Consider the following 17,183-nt stretch of genomic DNA (forward strand, 5'->3'; position numbering starts at 1 on the left):
GATTAGCCTGGAAGGGCACACTCCTTTTATTTTAATTAATTTACCAGACTTCTCTGTTCTAATTTTATAGTTGGGCTTATATCCTAAAGATAGACAAGTATAGATTTTACACTTACCATTGACATTACTTCTGTTACACTCATAGTATAATGCCTTATGTTCATTTTCTATTAAGCATTCTATGCATTGCACAACTTGTCTCAATTTTCTGCATATCTTTCCATGTCTAATATTCTTGTTTACTAAGAAATTCAAAAGTTATTAGTTCAATACTAACCTGGTGGTGGTCCTTGAGATATTTTCGTAACTTCTCATGACTTTCACAATCAGTTTCTTGCTCGCATAGCGGACAAACTATGTGATTCATTTTTTTCTTGTACACATCTATTTTGTGCATTCTTTTGATATGACGATTTCGTAACCTAACATCTTTAAATGTTTTGCTACAAAGGTGGCAGACCACTGAGAGAATTTCAGAGCCTGTTAAATGAGATGGAGTACAGGAATCCATTATTTTTTGCTAAAACAGATTTGGATAATTAAATATGATGTTCTAACGAACGGATTTTTAAAACAATTGAAATGAAAAAGTTTTAAATTAAAATTATTTATGTAAGCTTGGAGTTGGAATAAAACCGGCGCCAAACAGATAAAAAAAAATTTATGTATGTTAATATTTACATATCTCTGGCTTAATGTTCAATAAAACCGCCAATCTTAGACAAGGAAAGCGCCAATAGACAATTACATAACCTCACAAATCATAAATGTCGGATAACAACCAATCACAGCAAATGTGCTGTGCCAGTTTTAGTGTAGTCTCCTCTGTAGTAGTGTCGTAGTGTGCCATTTCAGTAAACATGGAGCATTGGCCGGTAGAACATCGCACGTTTGCATACGATACGTTTATCCGAAATTAAGAATCAGTAATCACTACGCAGTGGCTTTTTCGCACTCACTTTAATATTGGCAGGCGTGGAGCGGTTCTATCTCGTAACAAAATCTTAAGATGGATAAAGAATTTTAGAACAACAGGCAGTGTCATAAAAAAAGCAACAAGGTCCGAATAGGACAGTAAGAACTCCTGTAAACATACAGCGAGTGTGAGATGCTTTCGTCAAAAGCCCTACACGGTCCGCCCAAAAACATGCAATTGAGCTAAACATTATACGGGAATCCTTTAGAAAAATGATACATAAATGATACAGAAATTTCACCTCTACAAATTGCAGATTGTCCAGAAATTAATGGAAAGAGATGTTGAATAACGTGAGGATTTCGCTACAAGAATGCAAGTTTTTTGGAGGATAACTTAGGTCAGCATCTTCTAATGAGTGACGAAGCTCATTTTCATTTGGACATAACCGTTAATAACCGAAAACCCGAAATCTCCATAAGCGTCCTTTACATTCTCAAAAAGTCACAGTGTGGTGTGCCATTGGTCCGACTGACATTATTGGGCCATATTTTTTTCTAAGAGGCTGGCCATACTGTCACCGTAAATTTTATTTGCTACGTTGAAATGATCCAAAATTTTTTGGTTCCAGAACTACGCAGAAAAGGAATAAGCCCAAGAAATGTGTGGTTTCAGCAGGATTGTGCCACGGCACATACTGCCCATGCTTCAATAAATATTCTCCGTAACCTGTTCCCCGGACAACTGATTTCACGTTTCGGAGATTTGCCGTGGTCTCCAAGGTCTCCAAACCTATCAATTTGTGATTTTTTTCTATGGGGGTATTTAAAGAGTCGTGTATATGCTAGCAAGCCTCGTAATTTGATCAAGTTGAAGAACACAATTCGCCAGGAAATCCTGACTATTGATCAAGCTATGTTAGAGCGTGTTATGGAGGATTTTATAAAGAGGATCTTAACTGCATGACCTTATTTTCCATACTTAATTAGATTGTAAATGGCATATTATGAGCTTCATTTTGATATTAATAAAATAGTACTTTCTTGCAAATTTCTTGTGTATCATTTAATTCAAAATCGTCCTATTGCCAATTGTCACCCTGTACAATCACAACTTACCTATGGCCTTTTACGTTTAGGATGGGGTGGAATACGAAATAATTAAGCGTTCTATAAACATTATTCAGAAGTGGCTAATTAGAAATATTTCTGGGAAAAATTTAAGATATTCTAGCGAGCTGTTATGTAATGAAAGTCAATGTTTAACTGTACGTAAATTATTCTGTTACAAAGCCCTTATATATACATGGAAAAAGATAATATTAAACTTTAACAACCATACTTATAAAATTAGATATTCAAGGAATAATGCAATTTTACCTAAATGTAATAAATCCATACTCCAGAGATATGTTGGCTACATAGGGCCCAAATTATGCAATTGTCTACCAGAGAATTTAAAACAAATTAGAAATTATAAAAGAATAGATATCAATATGAAATTAAACAATGGATTAAAAACAAAAGAACACAATTCTATAAAGAACTGATTATTGGACAGTAGTAATAAATAATAAATATCTAAATAGACCTTGATTACTAACTACAACATTTCTTGAATTTACTGCAGTTAATATGGTGTACTTACATTTGTGTACTCACAGTTGTGTCACATGCTATATTAAAATTAATGTATTTTTGTAGGTAAGCATATGTAACTCACTATTTATATTTGTACAATTGTTAAATATTTCTTTCTTAAAATATATGTATATTTTTAAGTCTCACGCACAAGCGTTGCTACTTTTATAGCAGCTCTACTTCAATGAGTGTTTATTTATGTTTATTATTATTTATGTGTATGTTTGTTTTTTGTAATCTATGTAAGCTTTCTAAATAAACATTATTATTATGTGCAAAAAACACATAGAATAGCCAAAATGGACAAAAAAGGCATTTTGCCTATAAACCGAGCTTTATTCATCACAGCTAATTGTGGCTTAATTCCATAAAAACATAATTTTTAATTTAGACACAAGAAAACATTTTCAGAACCTAGATAGTTAAACAGTTAAATAAAAGAATAAAAATAAGAATATTACATAATTAAAATTATATTATTTATAGAGTTGTTTACATTAAGGATGAAATTAGTCTTCACAATGTATCGATTTCATTAAAGTCTTCAGCTGGAATACAAGATATCTACTATGCGCCAGATACGTCAATGATAGCTGTGTCAGATTACATGGAACTACCACAAGGAGTGTAAGTATTAATTCGAAATAATTTCACACAATCTTTAAATGGATTTAAAAGAATCCAAGCAACCCTGAGCAATAGCTTGAATCTAATTTCACTGAAATTAAATAATCTTGAGCAAAAAATAGGCACAGAAATAAAAACAGCAAAACATATTAACCGCCAAGCAAAGAAATACTGCAATATGTTATATATATTTTATTAAGTAGGGTAAAATAAACTTAAACATTTATAAAAAAGATAAAGTTTTATCTGACGAAAACGAATAAAAAAAAGCTGTACAAAATAATATAGCTAGGGATCTATGGTCGGAGACACAATCCCCCATCTCTTGCCGTACTGCTCATCCATAGGTCGATTCTACACACCAGCGTATTGCAGGATACGTAGGAGATCCATTTTTAATTTAAAATTATCACGTTAACCTTATTGTTTTCGGATTAGGGTCTGAACCATCGACTACTAGATCATTCACAGTAGAGTAAACGCGATTCGTCCGCTTGGCTATGTGATCGACATACCAGAATATGTAAACTCTGTAAATGTAATGTTGTAGGAAGCATTTTGAAATATTTTTATCAATTTTAATATCAATAACATTGATGGTATAAGGGAAACTAAACTTTTACAGGAAATAAAAGAAAAGGAATTAGTTTTTTATTGAAATGGATTGCAAGATAGAACCATAAAGAACGAGAGATGAAGAGACAAATTTTAGTATTGATTAGGAGTTTAAAATGCGGGTTGTGAGAGCAAGAACTGAAACTAGTCAGTTTAATTGTACTACATTTCTTATTCGGTTGTATATTTAGTATATAAGTGGTAATATAAGAACGAGATTTATATCTATTAGTAATATCCTCAGGACGTCGTTTCAAATTACGTATAAGCTTTTATTATCAAACTTATTTTTTGTTCTTTTTTCTTTTTAGCCTATAAAATATCTTTGTTTTCAAAACTTCCACAAAATTTATTTTAAATTCTTATCACTACAGCTGGTTCGGCTGATTGCCTTTCTCAAGTGATCTGTTTTTGGCATGGGTTTACACTTTATAGTCTCTAATGAAATAGGTTGAGGAGGGGAGAACTGTTTGTCTCAAGCTGGTCATTCAGAATTATATCTGTGTTTTTTAATTTGTTGATTTCCATAGATTCTAACAAAGATAGCTTAAGGCCTTTATTTTGAATGTGTAGAATTTTAAATTCGTCACTAAAAGAATGATTATGATCTAAAAGGTGAAGTGCGTATGTAGAATCTGTTTTTCTATTATTGAAAGCCCTTTTATGTTCTGCTATTCGTTTATTAAAATTTCTACCTGTTTGACCAATGTAAGTTTTTGGGCAGTCGCCACATTTAAGTTTGTACACACCACTGTGTAAGTGTTTTTTATGTCGGCTCTTGTTGTTTTTAATATATTTGCCTAGATGGTTATTTGTTCTGAAAGCTGGTGTTATTCCTTTCTTTTTTATGTGTTTGGCTATTTTTGTTGATATTTTGCTTGTATATGTAATCGAGCAGAAGGTACTGGGTTTTTTCTCTGGTGGTGAAAACTTAGTATTTCCACCACCAGAGAAAAAACCCAGTACCTTCTGCTCGATTACATATACAGGCAAAATATCAACAAAAATAGCCAAACACATAAAAAAGAAAGGAATAACAACAGCTTTCAGAACAAATAACAACCTAGGCAAATATATTAAAAACAACAAGAGCCAACATAAAAAACACTTACACAGTGGTGTGTACAAACTTAAATGTGGCGACTGCCCAAAAACTTACATTGATCAAACAGGTAGAAATTTTAATAAACGAATAGCAGAACATAAAAGGGCTTTCAATAATAGAAAAACAGATTATACATACGCACTTCACCTTCTAGATCATAATCATTCTTTTAATGACGAATTTAAAATTCTACACATTCAAAATAAAGGCCTTAAGCTATCTTTGTTAGAATCTATGGAAATCAACAAATTAAAAAACACAGATATAATTCTGAATGACCAGCTTGAGACAAACAGTTCTCCCCTCCTCAACCTATTTCATTAGAGACTATAAAGTGTAAACCCATGCCAAAAACAGATCACTTGAGAAAGGCAATCAGCCGAAACAGCTGTAGTGATAAGAATTTAAAATAAATTTTGTGGAAGTTTGAAAACAAAGTTTTCAGTGTTTTATTGTCACATAAAATGAATTTCCATCAAGTAACGGTCGAATCCATCAATTACTATAAAATATCATCATATTTATTAATTAAATGGCAAATATATCATTTTACTTTATAGGTATGAATGCCAAATTGGCAGCTCAGAAGAAAAATTATTAGAAGAAAAATTATTCCATTTAACTCTGGGAGGAGTATATACATTGGCAGTAAGACAAAATGAAAACAAAATAGACGTAAGTTTTGAATTACTTTTTTAACTAGAAGTGCGTTTAATTATAAATGTTTTTGAAATTAAAGAAAACGAAGTCAAAAGGATTCTTTAAAACTGAAAATTCACAAATCTTTCTGTCGATAATCTTCTTCTTCAAGTGCCATCTCCGCGGCGGAGGTCGGCAATCATCATAGCTATTCGAACTTTTGAGACGGCTGCTCTGAAAAGTTCATTTGATGTACATCCGTACCACTCTCTCAGGTTGCGCAGCCATGACATTCTACGCCTCCCTATGCTTCTCTTTCCTTGGATCTTTCCCTGCATGATCAGTTGGAGCAAGGTGTATTTCTCTCCACGTGTAATATGTCCGAGATATTCCAATTTTTTTGTTTTTATTGAATTTAAAATTTCCATGTCGATAATGGAGGCGATCAAACTATGTGGAAATAAAATGATCCAGGCTTTGGCCAGACTTTTTACTGAATGCATATATCAAGAAAAATCTGCTTCTTAATGAAACAATGCAGTCATTGTTTAATTATACAAGAAAGGAGACATCTCTCTCTTCAGTCCTAACCCTCCGGAGGGAGTGAACTGGTTATCGTGATGTCATGTATTGTCCGTCTCCAAAGATCTCTTTTTTGGGTCATATATTTTACATTATGCATAGGTCTTTTGCATATTACTGTAATTTGATCGATTTATCTTGTTGGGGTTCTTACTCGTGATATTCGGCCTTCTACCTTTTCTTGGATAATATGTCTTTCCATGTTTTCTGTTGTTGCTTCTACAGTGTGACCCATTTAGATTGGAAACATCTCTATAAAATTTGAAGTTGTTAACCGATTTTAACCAATTTTTTTTTTAATGTCATGTAATAAAAGGTCTATTGCGGGACAAAATATGAAATATTTAGTTAAATTTTCAGGGCAGTCTACGATACTTTTTCTTCGTCGAAAATGGAGAATTTGTATTAGCAATATTTTCATTAAAAAAATTTTAACGCCACTGGATTTAGAGTGGCTTCAAATAGCTATGACAAAAATTTCAATAAAATATATTTATTAATAACGAAGTTATGACAACTTAAAATTTTAAAACTCACTAAGCTACGAGTCAAAAAAGAACACCCTGTATCAACAGATAACCATAAAACTAATTATTTTTCAAATAATTTTATTAAAAAACCACTACTAGACAAAAAAATGTTTAAAATAGCATAAAAATTTAATGCAAGTAACGCACTTACATTATTAATAACTTTACATGCTACAACTTAAATCTTAGTTGCCATGACAACGATATTACTGTTTGACATTATTTGTGTCATACAAATTTCAGTGCTAGCATAAATTTATGCATAATATCTGCAACAATATTTACTTCAAATTCTTTTAATAATATTTTCTGTCATGGCTGCAAGATTAAGTTTGAGAGAAAAAATTGAAATTATACGTCTTTTGGGAGATAACGATAGAAGTGCCAGGGAAGTTTTTACAATATTTAATGATAGACATGTGGATCGTCCGTATATTAGATGCGGTAAACAAAATAAATAGAATATTTAATGAGTATGGTGCAGTATCAAAACTAATTTTAAAAAATAACCCGTTACAAAGAAGAATAGGAAATGATCAAATCATTTTAGATCATTTCAGAAATAACCCTAATGCCAGTTTAAGGAATGCCAGTTTATATTTGAATCTGCCTCGAGAGAGTATTCGGCGATGTCTTAAGGTAAATAATATTAAACCTTTCAAACCAAAATTCTTACACACATTACAAGAAGGCGATGAACCAAAACGTTTAGAATATTGTTTATGGGCTCAAGGTTAATATTTAAACAATATAAATTTTCTAAAAAACGTGTTGTTTACCGACGAAGCCACTTTCACTACAAATGGAGTAATATCATCACAAAATTGTCGCTATGGGACAGCAGATAATCCCCATTGGGTAATAAACTGTAAAAGCCAGTATTCTCAAAAAATCAATGTCTGGTGTGGTATATTGAACGAGTTATTGGTCCTTTCTTTTTTGAAGAAAACTTGAACTCACAGAACTTTTTAGAATTTTTAAACACCGACTTGTGGGATGCTATTCATGAGCTCCCAATTAATGAACGATTACATTTTATATCCAGTTAGATGAGTGTTCTGTTCATTACGCCATAACCGTGAAGCAATGGCTAAATGAAAATTATCCGAACCGTTGGATAGGCCGGGGTAGTCCGTTGATAGATTGGCCACCCAGATCTCCAGATCTTACAATTTTAGACTTCTTTCTCTAGGGAGTTATCAAACAAAGAAATTAAATAACCCGTGCAAGAGACGTAAACGAACTTCGTGCAAGAATTCGACAGGCATGTGCAGAAATTACTCCCCAACAACTAAGAAATGTAATTAAAAATATTCATAAACACTACGACAAATGTATCCAATTAGATGGTGGATTGGTAGAGGTAACTAGGATTTAAACTAAAATTATGTTTCCATGTTTCTGTTAATACAGAGTGTTTTTTTAACGTTAATACAGTGTTTTTTTCTTAGTGAGTTTTAAAATTTTAAGTTGTCATAAGTTTGTTATTAATAAATATATCTTAATGAAATTTTTGTCATAGCTATTTGAAGCCAATCTAAATCCAGTGGCGTAGAAATTTAAAAAAAAAATCGCTAATACAAATTCTCCATTTTCGACGAAAAAAAAGTATCGTAGAATGCCCTGAAAATTTAACTAAATATTTCATATTTTGTCCCGCAATAGACCTTTTATTACATGACATTAAAAAAAAAATTTGGTTAAAATCGGTTAACAACTTTAAATTTTATAGAGGTGTTTCCAATCTAAATGGGTCACACTGTATAACATGTCCAAAATATTTCAATTGTTGGAGACTGATTTTACTGGAGAGCCGTTTGCTGACCTTTAGCTCGTTTAAAATTGAATTATTTGTCCTGTGGTTCTTCCACAGCATTCGTAACATTCTACTCCAACAAAACATTTCAGTGTGCTCTATGTTTCTTTTTTCCACTTATTGTAGAGTCCAAGATTTACATCCATGTGTCAGTGTTGGGACTATTAAGCAGTTAGGCAAAAGAGATATATAACAGACCTAAAAATCTACCGTCCTAACAATTAACTATCACACATATATAAACTTTTCACAAAAATTATCAAAAAAAGATTGGAAGCTGAGTAAGACTTTTATAAGCTCAGAGAATAAGCTGGATTTATGTCAGAACACAGCATTTACGACCACTTACTAGTAATAAAGAACCTCACAGAGTCTTTAGAATTAAGTTTGTAGAATACAACAAACCATTGGCACCGATATTCGTGGACTGTGATAAAGCATTCGATATTATAAGCCAGCAGAAAATGCTAAAAGCATCAGCATAACTAACTGCTGTATATAACATTTGAGCTTAGACATTTGAAATCCGTAGATGATATTATCTTTATATCCGATCGTTTATATGATACAATAATATAATTGGAAAAATTATATCATGCTTCCTTGGAGGTCGAACCAAAGATTAAGATGAGCAAGACGCGAGTAATGACTAATATGGTTCCAAATCGTAATATTAATGTTGATGGAAGGAATACTAAGCAGATTTTGTCATATAAGAACTTGATATGAAGTTTAATTGGGTAGAGATAACCAGACATGTGAGCTCCCACGTTGCAATTAACCCGAGTAGTGTTTGGTAAATTAAACTATGTATTTAAATTGGATCTATCCATATGGATTAAACGGAAAATCTTTGACCAATGCGTGTTACCTGCACTCACTTATGAAACGGAAACATTATCACCCACAAAAAAGGTAGTAAATAAGATTCGCGTGACTCAGAGGACTATGGAGCGCCAGATGTTGGATATCCGTGTGAGAGTCAGAATCCCAAATAAAGAAATACGTCGTAAAACAAAATTAACAGGCGTTATAGAAGAAATTACGTTGCTAAAATTGAATTATGTAGGACACATCGCTAATTATGAAACAACCGATGGATAAAATGTATTGTCAAGTGGAGGCCAAGACAAGAAGCACTATGGAGCAGAGGATACCCACCATTGATAGACTGAAGACCTGAACCGTGTTAGCAGTAACTGCATGCAAGCTGCACAAGACAGAGACATATGAAAAGAGCTGAAGAAGACCTATGTTCAGCATTGGACACGGACATGTTGATGTTGATGATGATCATTTCCAACGAAATAATATACACACATAGCAGTATCTCCTTTCTATATTTTATTAAGATTTAATTCGTTTTATAATTTTTCTGATGGCTTTTTAATTATTGAGTAGATTTTGTTTTGTTTTTTTTTTGCAGATCATCTCTCATAATTAATTAATACGCCTACTAACTCTAACTAATTAATTCTCTTAACACTGCCATTTAATTTATATTGATGTGTTTTCACATTTTTGATTTTTTTTTGTTTTCTGGTACTATTAATTTTTACCTTTCGTAGTTAACTCTTAAGTTTTAATATTATTTCTATAACTTAGAAAGATTAGCAGAACTCACCAGGCTTCCATAGATAGTTTTCAGTAGTCTACACTCTTTCTGACTTAAAACAGGTTAATTAAATAATTAACTTATATTAATTAACCTATTATTTAATATTTAATAAATATTAAATAATTTAGTCGATACTAAACTCTATTAAAAATATGTTTATCTGATTGTTGTTCAATATACTAATTACCTTGTCTCTTTTAGTTTGTAAAATTATTCACAATGTCAATACCTAATACTGTTAATATATTGTGGCAACTACCGCAATACTTTTTTATATCAGTTGCCGAAATTATGTTTGGAGTCGCTGGGTTGGAATTTTCATTTACACAAGTAAGTTTTTCTGTTTAAAGATGTTCAGATTTTTGTTACATATCTTAATAATGTTGATTTTGAGAATGTTTTGACATATTACACTCTATGCCCGTAGTATATAAATTTAGTGAATACAAGTTAAATAGCAGGGAACCAAGAGCCCAGTCTTGAGGTAAAGATTCGTTACCTATTCTTGGGCAGATCAGTTTATTATTTAAATACATATGATTTTGTCGCTTTGTAAACAGATTAACTAGGAGAAAGGCACAATGATCTGGCACTTTTAATTTTACAAATTTACTAAACATAATTTATTGAGAATAATGTTATCATACCAGAAATACCGACAGAAATATTAACAAATAAAATAGCAGTTTTTGAAATAATTTAACTGGATATCGAAACCCAAAGCTGATAGTTGGTAGATGTTGTTACTTTCCATTGACCATTCTAATCGATTATTCGTGATTCGGTCAAATGTTGTCAATATTCAAGACATGAAAGAGTAATTTTAAATGGGAATAAGCCACAATTAAAGGTTAAAGTACGTTAATTTAGGTTTCAATTTTCACTTCGGATATCGTTCTCAAAATACAAACATAAGTAAATTAAACAAATTTTATTTTTTTGTTACTTGGTGAAAAATTCTTCCAATAATTTAATTTTATCTGACTTATTTATATTGACAATTCAGACATACATTATAAATTTTAAAGTAGACGACTTTCAAATGATATTGCCAATATTGTTGTGTTGCGTTCCTGGGACGACTTTACTTCTAAGATAGTTCATTCGATTACATGCAATCAATTTTAACTTGAGAATAACCGTCAGAATATATCATAGCATGTAATTCGTCTTTAAAAAGACAAACACATGCCGACAGTAAAAATCTCCTGTTACTGATTCCATAGTAATATTATGAGGGAAAAACATTCAAAACAACAAACACATTGAGATCTATTTTGTCTAAAACCAAACCTAACAATGAACAAGAAAGGACAAAGAATTGCATTTATAAAATACCTTGTGAATGCGATCAATTTTATTTAGGTGAAACATCAAGGCCATTAAATGTTAAAATAAGTGAACATCAATCTTATATTAAAAATAGAGAATTTGATAGATCTCAAATACGTAAATACGCATGGGATAATGAACATATGGTTCAATGGAATGCTTCAAATATAGTCCTAAAAAAAACGGATGGTAAAAAGAGAAAAACCAAAGAAGCGGCTTTAATTATGCTAAATGAGACCAATTGTGTCGCGAATTCCTCGGCACAATGTAGTAGGATCTGGTTACCCATATTGAAAGATCAAGTTATTTAAAGGAAAATACCAGTATTGGTAAGTCAGTAACATATAGAGGATATATCATTTATATTTTTTAAATAACAAACATATAAAACCAGCACTTGGTGTTTATTGAAACTAAACTAAATGCACGACCAAATACTTACCATGTCGGGATAGTATTATGAGGTTTTTTCCCTGGTTGTTTCCTCATAATTTACTATGGAATCACTAACAGGAGATTTTTACTGTCATCATGGCATGTGTTTGTCTTTTTAAAAACAAATTACATGCTATGATTTTTTCTGACGGATATTCTCAAGTTAAAGTTGATTTCATGTAATCGAATGAACTATCTTACAAGTAAAGTCGTCCCAGAAACGCAACTCAACAATACTGGCAATATCATTTTAAAGTCGTCTACTTTAAAATAAATTAAATTATTACAAGAATTTTTCACCGAGTAACAAAAACCAAAATTTGTTTAATTTAGTAATGTTTGTATTTTGAAAAAGATTTCCGAAGTGGAAATTAAAACGTCACTTAACGTACTTTAACCTTTAGTTGTGGCTTATTCCCATTTAAATAGTAATTACATGAAAGATATTGTGTTTAGGAAAATATTGTTCATCAGGGGTTGGCGTAATGTTTTATTTAGAAAACGTGTTTCAGGGATAATGTTAAGCCCTAGAAGTTGTTAACGAGAAAAATTTTATAGCTGAATCATTTTATCATCATCATCATCATCATCTTTTGCTCGAAAATCCTTTGTAGATTCTGGCCTGTATTCAGATTCATCGCCATTACAATGTCTGGTTCATTAAAGAGTTGGTATAATTCGAAGTTATATCTTTTGCGCCATTTCCCTTTACGAACGAATATTCCCAAAAGTATTTTATCCTTCTACGTTAGAATTAATGTTTCTCTTCCATATGTGAGGATAGGCCTCATCAATGGCTTCTATAAAATAATTTTAATTCTTTCGATGTTTTATATTTTTTCAGTGGAATTGTTTTTGGAGTCCATAGTATGACTGCCCTATTTATAATGTTTATTCGCTTTTTTTGCTTGTTTTGTTGGTAGTGGTCATAAGAGAGCCAAATGTATGTGAAGCCGTGAACACGTTTACAGATATGCCTTCCAAAGACAGTTTCCCGTTCCTCATTTGCTACATGATGCTTAGTAACCAACATGTACTTGGTTTTGTCTTCTTTGATGACTAGACCGACCTGTTTAACAGGCGTTTCCAATTCTGGGAAATATTGCTTAATATATTTAGTTTTAATAATCGCTAAGTTTTAATAGTCGATAATATCCAAGAACTAAATGATATGTTACAACAATTAAATGCAGTTTCAGGAGGTATGCTTAAAAATGAACCACAGTAAAACAAAAATACTGAGCCTAGACCAGACAAATATAACAATACAAAATCATACCATAGAAAATGTTGAACATTATGTATATCTAGGTCATGTCATCAAACTAGGAAACCCAAATCAAGACGCTGAAATTAAAAGAACACAACTGACATGGGGCACTTTCGGCAAACTAGCATATATCTTGAAAAACACCTCCATTCCTGTAAACTTAAAGAAAAAGGTGTATAACACATGCATACTACCAGTTTGTATCTACGGCTTGAAAACAGTAGCTCTTACCAAAAAATCTGCTAAAAAATTAGAAACAACGTAAAGGGCAATGAAACGAATCATGCTTGGAATATCACTGAGACACAAGATTAGAAACACCGAGATAAGACGTAGAACGAAGATTAGGGATATTGTGGAAGAAATTACAAAAATGAAATGGCGCTGGGCAGGTCACGTAGCTCGATATAATGACAACAGGTGGACACGGAGAATTCTAGAATGCAGACCAAGGACGACAACAAGCAGCATAGGAAAACCTCAAAAGAGATGAGTAGATGACATAAGAGCAGTAGCAGGCAAACAGTCGATTAGATTGGCGCAAGATAGAGAAAGATAGAAGCAATTGGGAGAGACCTACATTCAGGAGTGGATGGAAAACGGTTGACAAAAAGAGATCTCAAATTTGATTTAATGTAATTTGATTCATTTTGATTTGCTTGGGTGTTATCCGCGTCTTCCATATTGTGAACATTAAATCTTGCGTCGAAAAATTTAACCAATCTGTTCAAGATTGAGGCGGTAGTATTAAGAATATTTTTCTCTGTATTAATACAGCTTCTTCTTATTGGCTTAAGCTCTTTGCTCATTTTGTTAAGATTTCTGTAGAACTTTTAAGTTACGTTTTGATTTCTTAGTCATTCTATGCTTTCAAACAGCTTTTCCTCAAATTGCTTTTTTTTTCTTCTATGTAATCTTTTCTCTTCTCTACTCAGGGTCCGGTATTTCTTCTTTACTTTTCTTGTGCATCCTGCTTGATTGGTATTCAGGTATACTTTGTTTTTATTATCTGTTGATTCTTGGCACTATTTGTCACATTAATAATTTTTTTAATTGGTTTAGTTTTCTACAATATTTACGTTGTTTTTGTTTTAGTTATTACATTTGTACATTTTCGCCACAATTTCCCCACATTTTCTTTTACATCTAGGCTGTCTATTCCAGCATCTATTTATCTCATATAGTCTGTCGCAACGATTTTAATACGCAGATTATCCACACTAATTCTGTCTGGTTTTATATACTTATCCTTATTTAGTTTTGATATTCTTCCTCTGATTTTTTTCATTACAAAAAAACAGTTCTATCTATGTTTGGACCTTGGTAGCTTCTGATATTAATGAGGTTGGAAGAATGCCTTGCATCTATCAGGACGTGATCTACCTAGTTAACGATTTTGTTGTCAGGTGATTATTATGTTCCTTTGTATTGTGTATCATTTTATGGGTAAATGTTGTTCCGCCTACTAACATGTTTTTGGTGCTGACAAAGATAGTTAGCTGGAAAAAATGCTCTTTGCCAATTTTTGCACCAGGATCACCAGCAATTATTTTCACGTCATGACGTGGACATCGATCATATTCTTTGTCTGGGGTGTCGTAGAATTCTTTTATTTCGACGTCTTCCTTTTCTTCCGTAGGTGTGTGTACACTAAGTAAGCTATAGGTGAATAATTTGCTATGAAGAAGTAAATATATCAATTAATATATGCTATAGGATGTATCAACTTAACGGACTAAACCACATTTTTCTGTAAGGTGGCCGGAAATATAATCAGCAAGCAAATTATTCATTTTTACCAACTGATCGTTAACCAATTTATGAGCAATGCTAGCCGAATTGAATACAATTTTTATACGATTACGACCAACTGTACTATTTCGAATAATATTCGTATCGTATTTATTTGTTTGTTTGTGTGTGTGTGTGTGTGTGTGTGTGTGTGTGTGTGTGTGTGTGTTTGGAGAGTTGGTTTGGAAGCTAGTCCTTTAGCCATAGAATTGCAATATAAGATATTTGTTTTTAAATAATAAATATAACCAACTATAGAGAAAAATTAGAGTTACATATTAGTTTATATATTTCTCTACTGTCTAACTAAAGTAAATAAGTGATGTTTATGGGAGTCTGAATTTTAAGATCTGATAGTTTTGAATACAACTGATCTGTTTCATCCTTATATTTATCGCACGTAATTGTTGCTGTCGACTTCTTTGGCATTGCGTATTTAAAAATATCGGCAATTTTGTGGTGAGGTAGGGTGAAAAGTATAATACTGATCATTTGAGTTCGTTGCTATGTGTTTTCATTTTGTTTTTTGTCCAACATGGGCAGCATCTTTACCAAGCTGGTCAACCAGTTCATTTCCCTTCATATCAGTGTGACTTTTTACCTAAATAACTGTAATATCTTTACTACCTATATAGTTTATTTTTGATAGCACAAACAGTAACACTTTTTCTTTTATGTTGAGTCATATTTGAGTTTAATCCTTCAATGACCGATAATGAATCTGGTAATATAACTGATTTATTTAAATTGTGTAAATCTAGCCCAACTAATATTTTTTCAATAGCTACCGCTTCAGCAGTATATATTGAACAATGTGATAGAAGTTTAATTTTTAAAAATTCGCTTTTATGTGGAATAAAAACGGCACAATCTATGGCACCATCCTCTTCTTTGGAACTATCAGTAGGTATACATTATTACGTGATCATTAAAGTCACTCAATATGAATTTAAGTAAGACAGATTTATTGTGGAGATTCTGTGGACTTTGGTATAATCACTTTTGGTTTATTTAATATTACCTGAAAAGCAGCTTTATATATTGGTAATCTTTTTTTCTCTACCATAGATATTAGAATACTCGTTAATTTCTAAGAAAGCATCAAAATTGATTAATTCTAATGCTTTCTTAGAACGCTCACATCTCAACGACATCATTTTTAACAATCCACAAGATAAGGTCGAAGCATTCAAAAAACACTCCATACCGCACTTGTTTCGACAAATAGCCCCAATTTCAACGAAAGATCCAAGAGGGAAGCCAAACGTAGAGTGAGAGATATATTCTACTACCCTCAGGTCCACATGGGGCCCTATCTTCATCCGATGGTAGTCGCTGTGACTGAGGACACCGTCAGGAAGATGTGTAACTTAGGTAAAAATACATCTCCTGGCTCTGATGACATCCATAAAAGATGCCTACAAAATCTTCCAGAGAATATAATCCCGCTGCTCAACAATATAATCAATGCATGTCTCACGCTGAGTAACTTTCCAATCTCATGGAACGTGGCCAGCACAGTCATGATTCACAAACCAGAGAAACCCCCAACCAACCCTCACCGCTGCGGTGATGCTCAGGGCCGGATAACCCTGCTAGGAGAAGACCTTAATTTCAATTTCAGAAACTCGGTATCCTATTTGGGAGTTCATTTAGCAGGACTCTCAACTGGAAGACCAACATACAAAACACCCTAGACAGGGTAAGAAAAAGGACAAAACTCCTGGCATTGTTGTCTGGTAAAATGGACAATACTTATAATAAAACACTATTGCACACCTGCAAATCCTATATAAGACAAATAATCGTATACAAGGCATGCGTCTATGCGTCGCTTAACACCCGTCAAATGAACACCATTATAGCCACAGAAAAAAAATACTTAGATTCTGCGCAAATAAGTGCAGAGACTATCCTTGCCATCACCGAGGGCAAATACTCACTAAGGTTCCTAAAAGAAAAGTTTTATTTTCTCCAGCAAAACTTCTTCATAACACTGGAAACGAACTTCAGGATGAGTATTTTGATATATTAGAATCAATCCCCCTAAAATATCGCAGCCAACAATTGAAAGCCAAAAACGCTAATTAAGAGCCGTTCCTAGTATAACTGGTAACACCTTGAAGTACCTACCCCTGGCTTGTCTGGCTTACCAACAATTCCTCTTGTGTACTGCTCAACACAATACGCCACTTCCTGACCCCAACTTTCTAGCACTCCATGACCAAAATCACCATACGCATATCACCCTGACGTTTACCACACCC

The 17,183-nt window shown here is 32.6% G+C and overlaps 1 protein-coding gene across 4 annotated transcripts in view; it reads left to right on the forward strand.

Moving 5' to 3' along the window:
* LOC140447552 (solute carrier family 15 member 1-like) overlaps nucleotides 1–17,183 on the forward strand; it is a 106,644-nt gene that overhangs the window by 55,659 nt on the left and 33,802 nt on the right. For 3 of the 4 annotated variants that reach the window (XM_072540262.1, XM_072540263.1, XM_072540265.1), the window contains 3 exons: nucleotides 3,043–3,183; nucleotides 5,464–5,578; nucleotides 10,290–10,418. In XM_072540262.1, coding sequence (XP_072396363.1) covers nucleotides 3,043–3,183; nucleotides 5,464–5,578; nucleotides 10,290–10,418 — 385 coding nt within the window. The remainder of the gene's footprint in view (nucleotides 1–3,042; nucleotides 3,184–5,463; nucleotides 5,579–10,289; nucleotides 10,419–17,183) is intronic. The other variant, XM_072540264.1, reaches the window with a different exon arrangement.

Source organism: Diabrotica undecimpunctata, chromosome 8, assembly GCF_040954645.1.
Source record: "Diabrotica undecimpunctata isolate CICGRU chromosome 8, icDiaUnde3, whole genome shotgun sequence".
In the NCBI taxonomy this organism is placed as follows: Eukaryota; Metazoa; Arthropoda; class Insecta; order Coleoptera; family Chrysomelidae; genus Diabrotica; species Diabrotica undecimpunctata.